The sequence below is a fragment of the Octopus bimaculoides genome, chromosome 6 (genome assembly GCF_001194135.2).
Source record: "Octopus bimaculoides isolate UCB-OBI-ISO-001 chromosome 6, ASM119413v2, whole genome shotgun sequence".
NCBI classification, from domain to species: domain Eukaryota; kingdom Metazoa; phylum Mollusca; class Cephalopoda; order Octopoda; family Octopodidae; genus Octopus; species Octopus bimaculoides.
The window spans coordinates 26,099,272-26,119,645 of NC_068986.1; the positions used below are offsets into that span (position 1 = coordinate 26,099,272).

General features: G+C 31.4%; 1 protein-coding gene across 1 annotated transcript in view; it reads right to left on the bottom strand.

Annotated features, from left to right (window-relative positions):
- LOC106880734 (uncharacterized) overlaps positions 1-20,374 on the bottom strand; it is a 212,624-nt gene that overhangs the window by 11,576 nt on the left and 180,674 nt on the right. The window contains exon 14 of the mRNA XM_052968657.1: positions 8,966-9,148. Within this exon, the coding sequence (XP_052824617.1) occupies positions 8,966-9,148 (183 nt within the window). The remainder of the gene's footprint in view (positions 1-8,965; positions 9,149-20,374) is intronic.

The window sequence follows — 20,374 nt, forward strand, 5'->3', positions numbered from 1 at the left end:
TTAAAATTAAAAGAAGAGTGCCATTTGTTATCTGGTGAACGATATTTCGACATCTCGTGTGTCTTCAACTGGTTCAAAAAATAAATTTGTCAATCTACTTCATTTTGGTTAATATAGAAAGGATTGACTCTATATCTTCAGGAGGAGTTACCTCAATCCTTTCTATATTAACCAAAATGAAGTAGATTGACAAATTTATTTTTTGAACCAGTTGAAGACACACGAGATGTCGAAATATCGTTCACCAGATAACAAATGGCACTCTTCTTTTAATTTTGACTCTATATCTTCAGGAGGAGTTACCTCAATCCTTTCTATATTATTATTATTATTATCATTATTGTCATCATCATCATTATTATTAGGGTGATGACCTGGCAGATTCATTACCATGATGCTGGGCAAAATGCTTAGTGGCATTTCTTCTGGCTCTTTATGTTCTGAGTTCAAATTCTATCAGGGTCAACTTTGCCTTTCATCCTTTTGGGGTTGATCAAATAGGTACCAGTAAAATACTGAGGCTGATGTAATCGACCCCCCCACCACCACTCTCCTTGAAATTGTTGGCCTCGTGCCAAAATTATTATTATTATTATTATTACTATTTATGTATTTTAGTTTTGGTAACCATATAAAAGACATGCATATATTTCAACAACGATTAAAGAAACAAATTAGAAAGGATAAATAAAAAAGAAAAAATTGCTAATCGAAGAACTTATTAAAATACTAATTTGAAAATTATAAATATGGTATCCCTATTGTTACTGTTGATGATGAAGATGATGATGACAATGATGGTGGCAGCAGCAGTAATACAAGTGGTGGAAGTAATGTTTCCTTAGCTACTTATATAGTAGCAATCCAGTCCAGGATTAAAAAGGAGCTTATGCTGTCTGTTTAAAGCTGAACAGTTGGGTCAAACAGAGGACTACACACAACAGATATTTAAACTATGATTCATAAACAGAAATAGATTGACCGTCTGTTCTGTATTAAATACTATAAAAAGAATAATTGTAGAGCTTGAAGCATTATTCATACATATCCTTAATAAACGTAAAACATTTTCCAGTGATAATAAGATTCAAAATCCTTTACTTGTCTTTTTGTTATTTTCTTTCACTTGAATTCCATAAAATGTTAAGCTATCCATGCTCTACTGCCCATCTAACTCTTAGAGAGTTTACCAACAAAATGCGCCATAACTGTTTTTTCTTAAGTTAACAATGGATAGATAAAATTTGTATTTGACTTGAAAAGTGAAACTACACAGCTATTGTTTCAGTAAAATTATTTCATTACAGTGTTTCAACATGAAAATTCAAAGTTATGCATAAATTGTAGAGCCAGAAAGTTCAAACAAACAGATCCATGGCTCATAGGCATCAGTTCAATTCACACTAAAGTCATAGCACTTTACTTTAATTAATTAATGCATGTATGTATGTAGCAGCAACAGACCCAAGCAGTGATTAGGAATAAACAAACTTTAGCTTAGTTAAAATATCGGTAAATTTGCCTTTAGAAGTTAATATGCCACAAACATTTTAACTAACCTAAATTTTATACACATACACACAATTTTGTAATGAGGAATGCCAAATTATTTTTAAGTATACTGAAAATGTGTGTGTGTGTGTGTGTGTGTGTGTGTGTGTGTGTGTGTGTGTGTATAAAATTTAGGTTAGTTAAAATATGTTTGTGGTATATTTTAACTAACCTAAATTTTACACACACACACATTCAGTATCCTTAAAGATAATTTGGCATTCCTCATTACAAAATTAAGGACAGCTGGGAAGGAGTCTACTTGTAATATACTAGCAAAGAACACAAATATCTGAATTATTTGTCTACCACCCCATTAACAAGACAAAACAGAATTTAGATGGCCAACTAGATAAGGTTCTACATCAGCGATTCTCAACCATTTTTTTTTTTATCTTTGGATCTCTTTGATTACTATTTTTTTCTGGAGGACCCTCATAGCAATTCAATGCTCTATAAATGCATCTTTTAAAACTCCTATTTTGACTGGTACTTTACTTTATCAACCCAAGAAAGACGAAAGGCAAAGTGAACCCTGATAATATTTGAACTCAGAACATATAGAATTGTAACCAAATAACTGCAAGGTATTTTGTCTGATGCTGTAACAACAACAATATTACAAAGAGGAAACCACAAACATAATTGAGAATTGATATAACTAATTACGTATCTCAATTAAGCTTAGGTAAGTTTGATTTTCAGAAACGTTCAATTACCTTCTAATCAGTTAAAGAAGAGAAAAATCATTAAAAGTAAACTCCAGAAGATTTAAAACAACTAATCATTTACATTTTGCCCCTTTCCAGTGAAAAGTAACACATTTTTATTTCATTTGCATTTTTGTTGTGCTCTCATCATTGTAATGTTATGAAGAATTATTCTTTATTTATATATTTATATTTTTGTATGTCTTTTAGTGTGTTAGAGTGAGATAATCATTTACAATCATCTCTAAGTTAAAAAGGTTTGATTTGCTAATGTTTAGGTCATGTTTAGTGTCTTTGATTTTGGTTGATAAATTCCAGACACTGTAATTATAATTTGTCACAAAACTTCTATGGTGAAACTCATTCTGAAGTATCTATTAAACAGATTATTTGAATATTGCTTAAAAGATTATTTCACTGCATTGACACTGTTATAATGACCAAGGACACTTTTGTTATAGTATAAGCCTACCACTTATTCTAACAAATCATTTCTTTTCATTAGTCATACTATTCCCCTAAAATAAAACCATTAGTATAATATAAAATGGCATACTGTCGCCAAATTGGCCCTCAAATTCATTGCTCCATTCGCAAAAATACAAATGTGAGACGGCTTTTGCAACTTTACTCCTTTGTAATGAAACAGCATTATTTTCTATAACGAAAATTATAAGTTGCCTAATAATTCTCTTGAAGCAACTTAAATTGATCTATTAATGAATTTATTTCGTGTGTGTGTGTGTATGTGTGTGTATGTGTGTGTGTGTGTGTGTGAGTGTGCGTATTGGTTTGGTTTAGAAGAAAGGCTTGTGGCCATGGCCTTCATAGCTGAGACTGATATAGTTGTTTCCCTCAAAACACACCATACTGCCATAAGAAAGAAAAGACACCTTGGACAATGTACGCCTAGAAAAATAACAGGATGATCATGGCTGGAATGACTGGACTAAATGACAATGAGGATGAGACAGATTTAAGTTTTCTTTTTTCTGAAACATTGTAGATATCAAACATTCCATATTTTCCAACATCACCACTCCACATGTATCAATTTGGGGAATGCCTTTTCTCATTCATGTATTGTGAGACATTTCAAGATGCTTTTACTACTAGAGTGAAGGAATCATGCTGTGTCCCTCTTGAATGGCTATTTTAGCTCTGGATGATTAACCCTTTCATTACTGTATTTATTTTGAAATGCTCTGTGGTACTTTCAGTTACTTTAAATATAACAAAGAATTTAGTAAAATAACTTAGTCATCATTCAGTGAGTGTTAGGAACATAAATTGTAACTAAGGTTTGGTGGAAGATTTTAATTCAAAACTTATGAATACAAGACATATGTACTCAGAGCCAGCTTCAGCTGGGTTGGTAACAAAAGGGACCCAACTTTAAGTTTTACATTTGTTTCTCCTAAGATTATAAAAATTAGTATATCGATTATTACAAAATAATAATCACATTAGATACTTAAACCTTCATAATAGTTTGAAAGCTGAAACACTTTTATGAATTGTATAATTAAGTGACATCTATAACATAACATTGTATTACATAGCTCTACAGTAGTGGTTCTTAATTTGGTTAGTAACATACTTTTAGGGGTGTTGTTAGCTCACATGAGATGGCAGATATCAAGGGGTGTTATGGCAAATACTGGATGTTTAGAGGGCTCACAATTTTTCTTTGAAATAAAACAAACAGGATGCAATACTTATATTTCAAACACATTTCTAAAAAAACTTTGTCAGGACTAAAATAGGAGTTGGACATTGTATTATACAAATTCTCATCTTTTTTAGCAATTTACATAAAAAAAGTGGCATATGTTGGATGGATTACAATAAGAAATTATGGATAATAAACCACAGCATCAAAATAACTTCTGTTTGATTAAAACAATTTACAGTAATTTTTTTTTTTTTTCAAAACAAATGTAGAAGGTATTTATTAGATGCCATACCATAAAACTAGGTACTGAGCTACAAAATATTGAGAAACACTGGCCTTACAGCTACTAATTAAATTATTTAGTATATTGTTGTTTATTCTTTTTTAATAAAACCTAGTCACCCATAATTTAGACTCACAAGGTGTGATAATCAATAGGTCTCTGTTATTTCAACCATCACTGCTGAGTGCACTAATGGTATTTACAAGGGTAGGTAAATGACACTCGAAAATAGCAACTTGTTTCATATTCTGCCTTCAGCAGATGACCAACAAAGCAAGAATGTACTACTAAAGCTGAATTACTTAACAACAAAAAAACCAAGGTCATAATAAATGGATTCATAGCAACCATCAGCATAGATCAGCATAAATCAGCATTTGAACATTAACTATGTTGGGATCTTTTCTCACTTTGGAAGGAATCTCTAGAGAAGGTGGTGTGTAATAGAATAAGCAAGAATAAGTGAAGTTGTGAAAGAATCTTTGCCCTAAATAGTCTAACACTAGCAGAAGGATCACGAAACTATATTTTAGTTTGTGTTATCTTGTGAGATGTGGATGTGGACAGTGCTTTCCACTTGCAGTGCGTTCTTAAAATTCTTCAAGTAACATGCTGGTATGCTAGAAAGGTACTGACTTGATGAGAAAAATACAGAAAATACAGAGGAAATCTTTGTCTTTAGGAAGAGAAGCCTGCAGAAATAACACTAGAATGATTCTTAGGAAATAATAAAAGAAAGGGGAGACAGCTAAAATGCCAAAGAAGATTTGAGGCAGATGCAGTCTGAAAGTAAGTTGTTTGATTGGCTGAATGTAATCATAGCCATTGAAGAAACTCTGTTGTCTGATACTCTGGTGAGAGCAAGAATTAACAAAACTTAAATTTCAAAAAATAACATGTCAGTCATGCTGTCACTTAGTTGTTATTTTCATAGAATATGCATATTTGTAATTCTGTATGTGTAAACAACGTATAGACCCATAGCACTGAATATATTTTATTTGCTAAATATTTATCTAAATGCTATTTGTGTAATTTTTCCAAAACAAATTTCAGCAACCAATTACTAATCTGAATTTCACATTAAATTATCAAAAGAGAAATATTTTGTTGTATTAAAATTAGTACCTGCAATCTTAATATGTCTTTAAAAAACCAATTTCATTGCCATCTTTAGAAGAGTCATTAAATTAATGTATTCTGCTATTTGCTATTTGATTTGAAAGTAATAACTAGTCTTTAGATGCTATGTTCCGCAACTAGTATTTATTACAATATTTATCAAAGTTTTTGCAGTCATTATTGCAGCATTAAAAGCAAAAGTAGCCCAACATTAACATAAAATAAAGTAATGCCAGGTAACAGACATAGCAAAAAGGAAATGTATACAAATAATGAAAGCTAATTTTGTGTATTTTTTGACAAATATATTTTGTATATATCTGATGAATATGCACACTTTCTGCATATATTCAACTGACCATCTCAAAACTCATGTAAGAGCATTGACTCTTACATAATTACATATATAATTGTATGTAATCATGTAGAACAAGCCACATTAGATCAGATTTTTTGGAATTTGATATAAAAACATTCAAATAAGCATTATCTCAATTATTTTTAACTTCTTTCTTTTTTAAAACATTTTGTCTGCATCTATTGTCTTAGCACTTGAAATATAAGTTAGTTCGGTTAGCTTTCAGATATCTGCATATGTTTGAATATTTTTTTTATTAGTGTGAGGACATAGTGTATAAGTGAATGCACACACAACTGTTTCTTAGATTTAAATATTTGTATTGAATGTAAGAATAGATATTTTAGAGTGGAATACTCTCCCTAACTCTGACTATGGAACAGAACAAACAACTATCTTTCAGCAAGACAGACTGAGAAAAGGAGAATAAGATTAAATATAAAAAAATAAAAAAGATTAATACGTTCCTCTGAGTAGAATGCAACATAGGCTGGAAAAATTTGTGCATATTTGCCAAATAACATCTTCCCTTGAAGTGAAATACAATATTTGATCAAGAACAGATCTGTCTAAATCTTACTTGTCTTGTGCCACAAGCTGACAACTGCCAGGTCAAATATCTTTTACTCAGCTCGTGTTATCTATTTTATCCTAATCAGAGTAACCACTTCTCTCCTGCACAGCAAGCAAAGCTTTTAATACAAAATTGTTTATTTTCGCTAGTTTGCAGATGCACAAATATGAGTGATGTATATCTGTACAATCAAATATATTGCATTCTGGCAGCAGGTCATTATCTTTGGAACTCTTCCTAGAGCAAACCATCTTTTCATGGAATGTTACTTGTCTTCTATCTATCAAGTGTGAAGGAAATGATATAAGGTTTAAAGTTTCTGGAAAGTAATTCTGAAGTCAAGAATTTTAAGTCTTCAGTTCTTGTTAATGCTAAAAAGATACATCAAGTTCAATTTAAATTGAATTTAAGATAGTAAAAATAAATTTCAAATCTATTAATCTAAGGAAACAAGCCACAGTCTGTGTGCCAATTCCTAAGGTAAATTCACTGATCTTACTAACTTTCTATATATCGTCCTCACCATTAACATCTCAAAAGATGTTAGCAATAAGGGTGGTATATAGATATCAACTTGCAGATGACCAAGCTAGGCATCAGTTGCCAAACAATCACCAATGTTGAAGGGACAGCAAATGTCATAAGTAATGAAAAAAAAACAAACTATTCTTATATCTTATATCTTTATCACTGTCTAAACAGAGGTGGAAGCAAATTCAGTCAAAACAAAAATTGGAAAAATTTTATATGAATCATTTAAAATTAAGGGAGACCATTATAAGAATAGCAAAGGTGATGAAATTAAGAGGAAAGAAAAAGAGCAGTTGGCTTTTCACCTGAAAAAAAAACTAAAAAACAAAACAAAAAAAAAAACTAATAAGGAAACCTCTAAAATTTAAGTACAAAGACAACCCCATGAGAGAGCCTCTAGGCAGTTACTTAACTTGTGAGAAATAACAACCAAACTGATCTCAACTCAAAATGTTAAGTGTTTAAAAAGGAAGGACACACTGAACAATGTAATCCTTGGTATAAAAAATAAAAGATGCAATGGTTATGACTGAAGAGACTCTTGATCAAAGGCCTGTCCAATCAGGGCTGATCTGGGGGTGAAATGACAATTACTTAAATACCAAATTCTTCGTTTATTTGCAATTGATGTCCAGTTTAGTTTTGTATCCACACTAGAGATAATGTGATCATGCTAATCAATGTAAAAAGCTGAATTGACAGGGTTGTGGTCTGTTTTATTACTGTGATAATTTTGAATAATGTAGTCATGACCATATAGTTAATAACTATACAATTACACAGTTCAACTCCAATGTGCAGCACCTTGGGTAAGTACTTTCTACTAGATTATTGTGTTAACTCCCAGCTTTATAAGTGTAACTGAGTAGATGGAAACTGTATAGAAGCCTGCTAGATAAACTGTATCGGTTTTTGGGAAGTAAACTTAATCTACCACCTACTTTAACACCACCACTTGGTCTTTGAGTATTGTTAGTGAAGTTTATTGTTCCAAGTATTTGGACAAGATCTCTTATCTGAGTTTAACCCAGCACTTTGATATGCTACATCAACTTATGAATCAGTTTCTTCCACCTTTTCCTCCTACTAATTCAGAGGCCACAGAGGATTATGGGCACTCCATTTTCTCCTCTGACAAAAGAAAAAGTTGTTTTCAACCCAAGTTAGTCTGATTAAGTAAACCAAAGATCAAAAGTGTTCTGGGTAAGAGCATCTTGTCTTTTTTCTTTTTTTCAGGCATAGTGTATCTAGGACTCTATTATCCAATATATCTTGCCTCTTTCTAGGTTGCAATTTGAGACAGATTTAGCTGCTAGTTCTACTAAGTTGTGGAGCCACATACAAACTTCCTCATTAGCTGACAAATATAATAACAGTTTTACAAACTAGTTATAAATAAAATCAAATTACTATGCCATTGTGTTGAATTCGATATTTTTTTTTGTTGTAAAACCAAAAATATATTCTTGATACTTGATGTGAGAGCTTAAAAACAGAAAGAATCAACAACAGAGGAAATATATTTCTCACTGGTAATGAACAAAGTGGTTTTGAAACGATACATTTAGGAACTGGATACAATGACATCCAAGAGCCAACAGATGAGTTATTTCTAAGATAATTGATGGGTACTGAAAGAAAACGAGAACTAATCACCAAAAACCCAAAGTAGAAACAAACTGAGTTATTTTTGTTCACAAAGATGTTGTACAAGTGCTTTAGTGTAAAGTTATCAAATGGAATAAAATTACATAATTCTAATAAGCACATCGACTAAGAGAGATATTTATCTAGACTAATGGCGTACATGAAAATGTTGGTAGACATTATCTGCGAGACAAAAATAATTCAATATGATACAATCACATTTTTGAGAGTTGAACCAAATTTGAAAAACCATATTTGATGGCATATAAGATGGTCGTTTTTTTTAAAAAAAAAAACAATGTCTCTCAAAAATTCATCCTGGATCCTATACACAAAGTTGGGCCTCCCATAAGCTTTAAGGCACTAAAAACTATTTTTTCCTGAATATGCACTGCTGAAATTGGGATGCATCTAATATGTTTGCGCATCTTTCATGCTAACAAATACAGTAAGTACATGTTTTAACTATACCAATTAAGAAAACTAAACGAAAAAAAAAAAAAATTCCCCTTACCTCTCTGTGGAAATCCTTATTGGTGAAAAGGTTTAATTCTTCCCCCATGATTTCTTGCTGGTTCAGCACATCCTGGTAGTCCATCTCCTTGATGATACCGGGGTCATCAATACCGTTAGCTTTCAGAAACTCCATGTAGGCAACCTGGAATGCCTGCCCAATAGACTGGGCAATTAGTTGAGCCTGAAATAATAAATTTATAAATACTCCTCTATATATAAAAATAAAAAAATTGCATAACTTTACAAATAAATAGTAATTTTCCTTAATTAAACCATCACCATCATCATTTCACTTCCATTTACCATGCTGGCATGGTGCTAAAATATAAAGTAAAAATAATAACATTCTTATGACAATTTCCTGAGACATTGGTCCCAACACATATCTGAAATGAAAGTCTAAAATCTCAACCCCTGAGGGATTCAAAATCAGAGAATACAAAAATTGAGATAAATACTGAAAGGTATTTAGTCCAGTGTACCACTTCACTGCTTCATTACTTGTGATAGATTTTCTACACTGCAGAACTAGTTTTTCATAGAACACACACACACATACAAACTTGTCTGAGCCCAACACATCATTGTGTAATAATATAACAGACAAAAAATAAGGAATAAAACTATGTTTAAAAATAAGACAAATCATGACAAGTGGGCTTCTACAGAAGTTACTCAATCTAGTACTACTGCATGTAAATCTACCCACTGAAACAAATCATTCCTGTCAGAAATGGCTTGAATATTAACACCTAGTTTTACTTAGTATAACACCTAGTTTTACTTAGTGTAACATCTAGTTTTACTTAGTGTAATATCTAACAAAGCAGATTGAAAGATATAGTTTGATCAATGAAAACCATTCAAGATCTAATAAATCTTATAATAGAAATATAAAAATATATATATATAGATACACAAACATACATACACCTATTGCTTGCATGCAAACATATACACATGTGCAAACTTACAGTGAAGTAAGATAGCATTTTCACACTGCTGGCTTTTTTTCTTCTTTATTTCGTCAAGAGAACTTAAATAATTTTTAAAAGCAGTACACACACACAGACTTTGATTTTAATACTAAAGGAACTAAGATCATACATACAAAGTTTTTGATTTCTTTACTGAATTGATATTTTCCAAAAAATGTTTCTCCCTCAATTTTTTTTTTTTTTGTTACACTTGAAAAGAAAATGCCTAATACCAGTGGTCCTTCTTAACAAAATACTACTAAGCATTATAAGCACCAATTTGAGACAGTTAAGTGTATCAGGTCCAGAGTGAAAGCGTTACCACATATACTACAGTGTATGCCATGCCTTGAATTTGGTACCATAAAACTATTTCCCACTATTTTAACATTTTTACTATTTATTTTAATTCTATTATTTTTTCTCCATATGATAATTCATTATTAATGCCAGTGGAGTAGATAGGAATTGCTAATAATGTTCAACAGAACAAAATATCCCACCTCAGTTTGATGAAAAATAACCTAATTTAAATATATAAGGAAATAAATTAACTCGAGATTTTTGGCAGAAAATAATGTTAGACAATTTTGTTTCTAATATTCCTAATATTCTAAACTTGTAATTTAAATACGCTTATATGAATAAATAACTACATTGTGAGAATACTATTTCAAAACTTTATTAGAGTTTCCATGGGTATTTTTGTTGTTAAAAAAAAATTGTTACAGTTTATGATAAATATCTTTAAAAAGCTGTGTCAAACTATGTAAATTCTCTCACTGCCAAAAAATAAACCCCAGAGGCATTCATTAAATTACCTTGGTGAATATCTTTTATCTTTTCGTCAGGAGGGCAGACAGAACTCATGACTAGTTGTAGGGTCTGTTGGGAAGAAGGTATCCGCAACCCCAGGTGAGAATGCATGAAACTGTACTCAATAAAGGGAGTTATGAAAAACTATTGAAGGAAAGGAAAATGGTTGCTGTTGACAAAGAATAATGTTCAACAGAAATACCACATTGGCCAACTTTGCCTTTTATATTACTGGGGTTGATAAAAAAGTCTTGTAATCCAAGACAGTGGATTGGTAAAGTGGATGCCTTGTGGTACTTGTGAATTTCTAGAATAATTAGCTGTGGAAACATCCCTAGAAAGAACAGGACACACCTTTAGATTCTGATTTTTTTTTCTTTCACAACTTTGCAACCAAGCATGTGGCTGGTCAATAAAAACAGAGTGAGAGATGGCTAACACTCAGTCATTAATTAAAAGTCTCTTATCAAATGATTTCCTATATTCCGTAAAAGGATGTTTGTGAGCCATTGTTACTCAGTTTGATGTATTGAGTACTCTCTACTTTATTTCATAAATCTCCAACTAACTCTCTTTCACACACACTGCAATAATTCTTTATTTTTATTACAGTAATTGATTTTCCTTAAATGTTGAGAGATAGAGAGAGAGAGAGGAGTAAGTATATAACTAATGGAAATATATAATTAATAGAATACTGTTAGCACTAAAACCAATATTATAAACATTCTTTTGTCTTCAAAACAACAAGGATATATATATATATATATATATATATATATATATATACACACACACACGACAACAGTGAATGACAGAATCAGCAGAACATTGAACAAAGTACCTTGCAATATTTAATTATGTCCTGTTTATGTTTTTAGTTTAAAATCCTGCAGGAATTAATGCTGTCATTCATGTTTGCAGGGTGGGTAATATAATACCAATCAAATATTGTGGTTGATTAAATCGACAGTGTCCTCTCTAAAATTGTGTGACCTTATGTCAATGTAAGAAATCAATATATAATGGACATTTATCAACAACAAAGGCTAAGACATTTCTTTTATTTCTTATTATTTCATTTTGTTTTTTTATCAGTAACTGTTACCCATAACTAATGTAACACAGAATATTCTGAACCATATATTTTAGAACACACACACACATGTGTCACCGTAAAGCAAATATTTCTAAGGAAACAAAAACAGTGATTATGTTTTGGAAGCTAGATATTTATAAAGCAAGGAATTTTGGTTCTCTCGGCAGTCTTCAAAATTTCTTCACCTCTCCTTCAAAACATCCATATTTTCTCTTTCAGGAATACTGCTTAAGACTTGAGCTACTATTGCTTATATGTGTTGGACTGTATTCAAAATAGAGTCAATTGTTTGGCAAGTCTTTAATCACAGAGAACCACTAATCTCACTAACTGTTGAACTAGATATTTTTGTTGTTGTTGTTGTTTTAATTCCATTACTACAAACAGAATGTGCCACAGCATTCTTATTTGAGAAGCTGTGAGTTTTTATCCAATCAGAGCACTATATTATTCTTTCTTGTCTTATAACTAACATATCAGCAGAACAGGAAAAACAGAGAGAAAGTAAGTTAGCAATGGAGACAACAATAGCTGGAAACATATGATTAATAATGTAGTAATGTATAATAACCAAGATAAACTCAACTAACATTAAAATAAATATATGGCTTTGACATGGAATTCATACTGAGCCAATTAGTTTCCACGTTATAAGAGACAAGAAAAATAAAACACCAAAGATATCTGTTTAGCTCAAGCAGCAAAGGATCCTCTACATGGTTGCTCAACATGTTAGAAATAGGAGCAAAAGCACCCTTAAATCATATCTCAGCATCTTAGGAAAGGACACATGGGATAATGTACACATAAGGTCTTAGCACATACAAAAAAGATGGGATGGTTATAGTTAGAATTACTTCTTATTGCGGATCAATTCAGATAGGGCTGGCCTATGGTTAAGAAACAACAGCCATGCTGACAACTTTTTCATCTCTTTTGATAATGATTAAAAAAAAACAAAAAAACTCGTCTCCTTTAGAGGCCATTAATAGAAAATGTTCCAGACATGATAAATAATAAGCTTCTGTGATCTTCTTGAATTGAAAGAGAGAGAGACATGTAGGGAGGATTAATAGACAGACTCTAAAACCAGAAACTATTTCTTCCAATATAAACATTTTATTTCTCTCTATAATAAAGATTCTAATTCCAATGTGCTACATGATAACCTAAATAATAATCATAGAATGCTCAAGTAAATCACAACTGCATGTATTCAGACTCTAAATATTGTAATAGCAGCAAACTTTAATTACATTCTGAGGTCTAAATTCTAGAGAATACCAGATGAGCAAGATGTGATGTTGAACTGGAACTGGACAGTGTCTATGATTATAGTTGGCCTGTGCCACCCAACATCAAATGGATATAATGAAAGAGGCACATTATAAGCTCAGTGAGCCATACAAGCATAATATAATTTACAAATGCCTCTTTAGCTTGTAGTGCCGAGTTTCTTACAAGCCTGATGTCAAACTTGACATAGAGTCTGGGATTTGGGTCTGATTATAGACTCTTTACAATAGTTGTATAACAGTTTATACCACATTAAACACATTATGCACAAGTCATCACAAAATGAGGAGAAAGAGAGAGAAAAATAAAGATTGAACCCTAGTTTGCTGTCAAGATATCTCTTTGTATTTTCAAGCTATATCACTAAAACAAAAAATATATTTGTGTATAAAGTGATAAATTTAATATAAAATAAATTAGTGTAAAAATTGATATACAAGCTTCATTGCTAGCAGCTTTGAAACAGCATATATGTGGTGAACGCATCCAATGGCAATTGTTAATTCTGTTAGAATGCTGGTGGTGATGTGTGATTATTGTTTAAAAGTCATTATATAATTTAAACAATTACATTTTGAAATGTGGGAACTACATAACGTATACTAGCAGTGGAAAACATTTCCAGAATACATCCTGACAGTAAAAGTATGAATGTGAAGTCAAAAAGAGACATATTGCTTACAAAACAACATTTAAAGTCATATAATTTGCTGAATAGAAAAAACGTGCAGCCTCTAAGGGAAACATTAAGGATATGAAGAAAATCTATTAAATAAAAAAAAAAAAAACCAGTGGCTTTTCAACAAAAGTTATTTAAAAACAAAGACCATGTCAGTTTTAGTGTTTGTGTATTAGTTTTTGTTTTTTGTTGTTTTAAAATTTGCAGTGATTTTGCATTGATTTCTGGAAAAATATCAAAAATGGATGTACTCAAGGATAATGTTGCATAAGAGGATAAAATAAATTTCTGATTTTCAGTTGTAAAATTTTGGGTATTGCATTATATTTGAGATTGCATTGTACTTGAGCAAAGTATGGTAGATGTAGGTAAATGATGAAAGCAACTTAATGAAGAATGTAAAAAAAAATTAAAGGCAATGTTTGCTCTTTTAGCTGGAAGTTTATAGCCATTTTATATTACACTCCAACATTTTTCAATGATCAAAGCCTTGTGTGTGTGTGTGTGTGCGTGCATGTGCACTCACTCTCTCTCTCTCTCTCACACACACACACACACACAAGATTCACATGCAAACACTCACTAGAAACAACACTGTTTTACAGGGATTTTATGTGCATTTTATAATGAACCTATGTACAAGCATAATTACTGAGAGAATAAAACACTGAATTCAGTAGTAGTCCTATTTTCAATTAGCACGTGCACACACACATTTCATTTTATCCTCCTTTTATTTACTATTTCCACACAGATCACACAGCTGAATATACTATCTATACATACACACACAAACACACATGCACCACATTTGCTTAGAAGTAATAGTCTAATTGCAAAACCCAGCAATAGAAAAAAATAGCAAAGTGAGGTAAAAAATCACAATAGTATTAACCCTTTTGTAAACCATATTACTGTTGAAGTACACTGTTTCTGTTTTAATTAATTTTGAGAATAATGAAGAATCCAGTTAAATAATTTTTTGTCACTATTAATCTGGTGTTTGAAACATAGATTAACATGCAACTTTGATGGAAGGTTTTAATTTAAATCACTTATGTTATCTTGAAGCTGGAACAACAATTTCTGCTATTCTTTTTATATTTACACATCATAAACACAATGGAAATATGATATTTGCATCTGCAAGTGCCCCAATAAACACACATAAGAATTTGAAAAGAAAGAATAGTAAATATCACAAACAAGTGGTTCTTGTTCTATCAATGGGCTTGCTGCTGTCCTTTTTTTTACTCTAATTGGTGTTTGTAAGTCTAATAGAATTTATATTAAATTTTCAGTCATTAATTTATAAATTTCACAATGAAAGCCTGTACAGTAGTTGACACATCCAGTACAATAGAAAATGCATCCAGCCATAAAAAACCATGCCAAAGAAGACATTAAAGCATGACACAGTCTTCTGGTTTGTCAGATCCTGTCAAACCATCTAACTCAAGTCAGCAATGCCTTGGAATAACTACATTTACTTGTATCTGCCCTTTCTACTACTAGCTACGTGGAATAATGCAAACTGTTATCAACCAGAATAGCTGAAACAGGCTGATAATAGTCAGTTGCTGAAAGATACCATATGACTGTCATAAATTCCAGCACCTTAACCTGATGGTACTTTCATATCTACCAACAACAGTTTATTGAGCAATCACTAATTAGTCAAGTCAAAACACTAAATAAACACTATACTTCTAAATGGAGGCAAGATAGGTCATAAATTCAAACCTGTTGTTGAGCATATTATTCTATACTGTCTCAATCAACCTGTCAAGAATAGGTCTCTTATCTAAGAATATTTCTGATCGACTTATCCTACCCAGGAAAAGATATAGTTCTCTTCTGTTATATGCCATAAACCTGAAGTTAAGTACCAACTCTCAAAGAACCATTCAATACAGAAAAAATAATTTATTTATTATATACTTCCAACTACATTTAATAATCTACTATGACCTCATCTATAATATTTCAATAAAAAATTCCCCAATTCTTTTGTGGAACTAGACTGACTTATTGTTGCTTAGTTGTAATATCCCTTGCACAGAAATTAATGTAGAGAATTTCATATATTTAATATATAAGGCATATGTGACTTTCTAAATGTTCTAACATAATGAAAGAAAAAAATTTCCTAAGTAAATAAAACCTTATATATTTATTGTTCCAATGAAAAACTTTTTCTAGGTTATCAACATTGTCTGGAGAAATAACCTATTAAATGGCATTGCAATTCTTTCCTTTAAGAGAGAGAAAAGAAGAATCAGAAATACTTTTATGGAGAAATCATTATTTAATTAGCAAACTACTAGACACAGAGAAAAGCTACTCGACAGCTTAGCTTTGATGGATTGGCTGAAATCCCGAACATTATACTAATTAGGTGATTTAACCCTTTGACTCCAGTTTGTGATTTTCTTTAGAACTGTATTAATTTTATTTACTGATTAAAAGTATTTGCTGAAAACAGTGCATAGTCACACTTCATGCTAAGCTGTAGAGCTTATCTTATTTCTTTAATAAATGTTGCAAATTCACAAACAGAGCAAAGCAGCATTTAGCTTTCAGTTACTTTATGGCATGAAATCTCATTGTATTGTCTTCAGGATTTGGGTTTTATTACTATTTTCATGATTTGTGGTTTTATTATCACTTAGCACCTTTATTGTGAACTAGTTTGAATACTTTAAATTAAGAAGGAAAGGGAAAAAAATAAACTTGAAAAAGAAAATCAATTGAATTCACTGAAAATTTCAATGCATAAATGATTTGAAATTTATACATTTAACTATTTAACTATTATTTACTGTCAATAAGCTGAAGACATAATTACAGATTACTTCTTGGCAGTATTTCTCTAAATATACAATTTGAAATAACTTTAACACAATAAACTGTAATCTCTAATAAACCCCTAATAAAATTAGAAAAATTCTTAAGATGTTACAGCTATTCCTTTGAATAGATATATTGCAATCAAGGGAAGAAAAAAAATTATGTAAGCTGCATAGTTAAGAAGTTTGCTCCCCAAACTTGAGGTTTGGTCCCACACTGTGGCACTAAGAAGATTGATACAAAACTGAACAATCATGACTCCTATGCTTTTGTGTTATTTTCTCCTACACTACTGAAATAGAAGTAAAATTAATTTTAAGTGTACATTCTTGTAGTAGTAGTAGTAGTAGTAGCAGTAGTAGTAGTAATAGCGTGTGTGTATACACACACACACACACACACACACTTAGTATATAGTGTATAAGTAGAAATTAAGTACAATTTTGGTGTTTTGATGTTTCTGTTTCATTTTTACATTTTACTTTTGAATTGTTTCAACATGTTAGGGGGGAAAAAAAAACACCCAGAGCTTATATAACCTTTGGGTATAGTTGAAGCAGGCTGGATAAATTAACAGTTGAAATGATTACTAATTAAAGTAATTATTAAAATAAAGCCTAATAAAAATGCAATTTCTATAGATTTATTGGAGCCATATACTAGTCTATTGATGCCTTGCGGGTAGACTGAGTTTTATCACTGTTTCTTTCAAAATTCACATGACCACATGGAAATCACCAATTCTACAGAAATTGTCTCATTTGCAACATAGTGAAAATTATGTCAATAAAACTGGCCTACTTCACTATTTTATTCCTCAGCAATTATGGTTTGCTTGCTTTTCATTTTTTTTTTTTTCCCACTAATGTATTGATGATACATTATGATGTTTGTATATTCTAAAATAGTGGGTAATGTTTATTGACTAAATATTAGACTTCATTGAAGAAAAAAGTTACTTTCTGCTAAATAAAACATCTCATATTATATCCAATCTTTCACCTAGCATCAAACTCAGCATTTTCTCAGCACAACATTATAATGATGGTCTCTACCAATTTAAAAATGTTTTATGTCATCATCATCATTTTTTAATGTCCATTTTTCATGCTTGCATAGGGTGGACAGTTCAACAGGAACCAATGAACAAGAGGATTGTGCTGAGCCCCACTGTCTGCTTTGGAAATGGTTACTAAGTCCTTCCTAATGCCAACCACTTTACTCAGTGTACTGGATGCTTTTTACATGGCACTGGTAGTAGTGAGGTCACCAAGTACTTGCAGGATGATCCCTCAAACGAGCAAGTGTGTAGTTTTGAGGGAGGAAAAAGTATAATAGGGAAACAGGAAGAGGTGTCTTGCTGAAGAAGGAATACATAGCATCCCCAACTAGGGGGTGGGGGTGGAGAGAGAGAGAAAGAGAGATGGTGATAGCATACTTTCAAGGTATAAGGTGAATACAAGAGAATAGGATCGAGGAACAGAAAGAGTGGGTGGAGAGGTAAGTTTGAGAGTATGTTAGGTGTGTGAAAGATTGCTAGAGATGGGTATTGAGATGGATGCAGTGAATTAGGACACATGGGTGAAGGCATGGTCAATGATGAATATCAGTTTGGAGAAAATGAAAGAAATAGGAGTGGATCAGAGGGGACTTTTTGATTAACATATAATAATTTCCAGTTATCAATTATGATATATGAGGGTTAAAAGAAAGGGTTTGCATAGCTTGTTAATTACATTATTTTTTTTTCCTTACCATCAATATTTCCAAAAGTGTATAATAATGCAGGAAGTGATTTATACTTTTTTTACTGTTGTTTCTTCTCTAGTTGTGTATTTGCCCCTTTTATTCAAGTTAAATTTCCCCATAGTCCCCAGGCTTTTGAAAGGTCTTTCTACTCAATAAGCTGATTTTAATAATGAAAACAAACTCACTTTTCCAGTTTCATTTCTCAACTGAGTAGGTAGACCTATTACACTGCAGTCTTTTAAAACTTTGAACACAGTTCACAAAACCCAAGGAGTCTACTGGTCTAAGGTTGGGAACTGTTTATCTATGCTATGATGGACCCACCTGTCAAAGGCACAGATGAGTGTTCGGCTTTTGCTGAACAACCTGCACAAATGATTTGTTTATAGTGATCAAACATATGTGCTGTACATGAACTCACTCTCTCCATCACATCGACATTGCCTGAGCAGGTTCACAGTGTACCACACGTCAGGTATTGAAGTGATCACAGAGCAACATGAGATGAAATGTTTTGCTCAGGAATACAAGGCACCACCCAGTCTAGGAATTGAAACCACGATCTCACAATCATGAGTGCAACACCCGAACCACTAGTCCATGAGCCATCTTGTATCTTTTATCTATGCTATAGCAAGGATAATATTACTAATTAAATCAAGGGTGGTAGAGTTGTCAAAAAAGGGAGAATACAGACTAAATACTACTTTAATTCCTCCAAGTTCAAGGGTTAATTTTGCCTTTCATCTATCAGAGGTCATTAAAATAAGTTTTAAAATCCTATGGAATCAGTTCAATCAACCATACCACTCTTCAATAAAATTTTGCACTGCACTTTTCAATAGAAATTTAAATTAAAATGATTAAAAAACCCTCAAGCTATGTTTCTAAATTTTTTTAAAAACTAATTTGCATTTTCACTGTTCTTTTAAAGGAGACAAATTACTGAAATTTGAAACCAATATTACACAATAACAGTTATCACTAGTTTTATTTTAATACTCCTAAGGGAAAACATCCAGATTTCTGTTCAGAAGATTGGATAAAAAATTTGCCTAATAATATCATTTAGTAATACTTTGGTTTGTCTGGTTTAATATTTGCAAATCACAAAGTAAACCAAATTATACAAACTGAAAAATCAATATATATTTATAGCCTCAATCTGCTCCCCATTTATAAATATTAATGGTATTTTATTTACTTATATATTTATTTTTTACTGGTCTAATGAAAGAGATTCCTTACTTCATAGCAATATTTCATAATTGAAATGCTATTTTATCTATAATCTATCTTGTATCTCTTATGATCAGTAAAAGAAAATGATACTGGCACTAAATATATTGATGGCATTCGTAACCATAATCATTGATATGTCAACAAAATAACCATGTTGCAGGATTGAATTTTTGTTGGTTCTTTTCTTCTTTTTACTTTTAAAAAGGAAAAAAAAGTTACCAGGGAAATTGAGGTTTTCTGTTGGTGTCCATTTGATAGAAAACCCCAATTAGCCAGGTATTCTCATTGTACTCAAGCTTTCAAGTTAACTGTACTTTTTAATACAGTCTAAAAAATGATTTTTGTATTTTCATAATATACTTTATCAAATGCTTTTCATTAGTTAATAAAAATATGAATTAGAAACAAAAAACAAAAAAAAATTGAAATAATTAGAAATAAACTTAACTAGCAAACTGTGTTCTAGATACTTCTAATGGTGTACCCTACATTACAAATTAAACATATTACTTGACATTTTCCCTTTCAGTACTTATTTAAGACTTTTTAAATGGACTTTCAACTAGGTAGTAAAATATGTTCGATTCGAGTTTTCTAAAAAATCAATCAGAAATAATGTATTGATGTGCTCATCTTCATTAATGAATAGATGTATATCACAAGAGAACATACAGATTAACTGGAATAACCCCCCCCCCC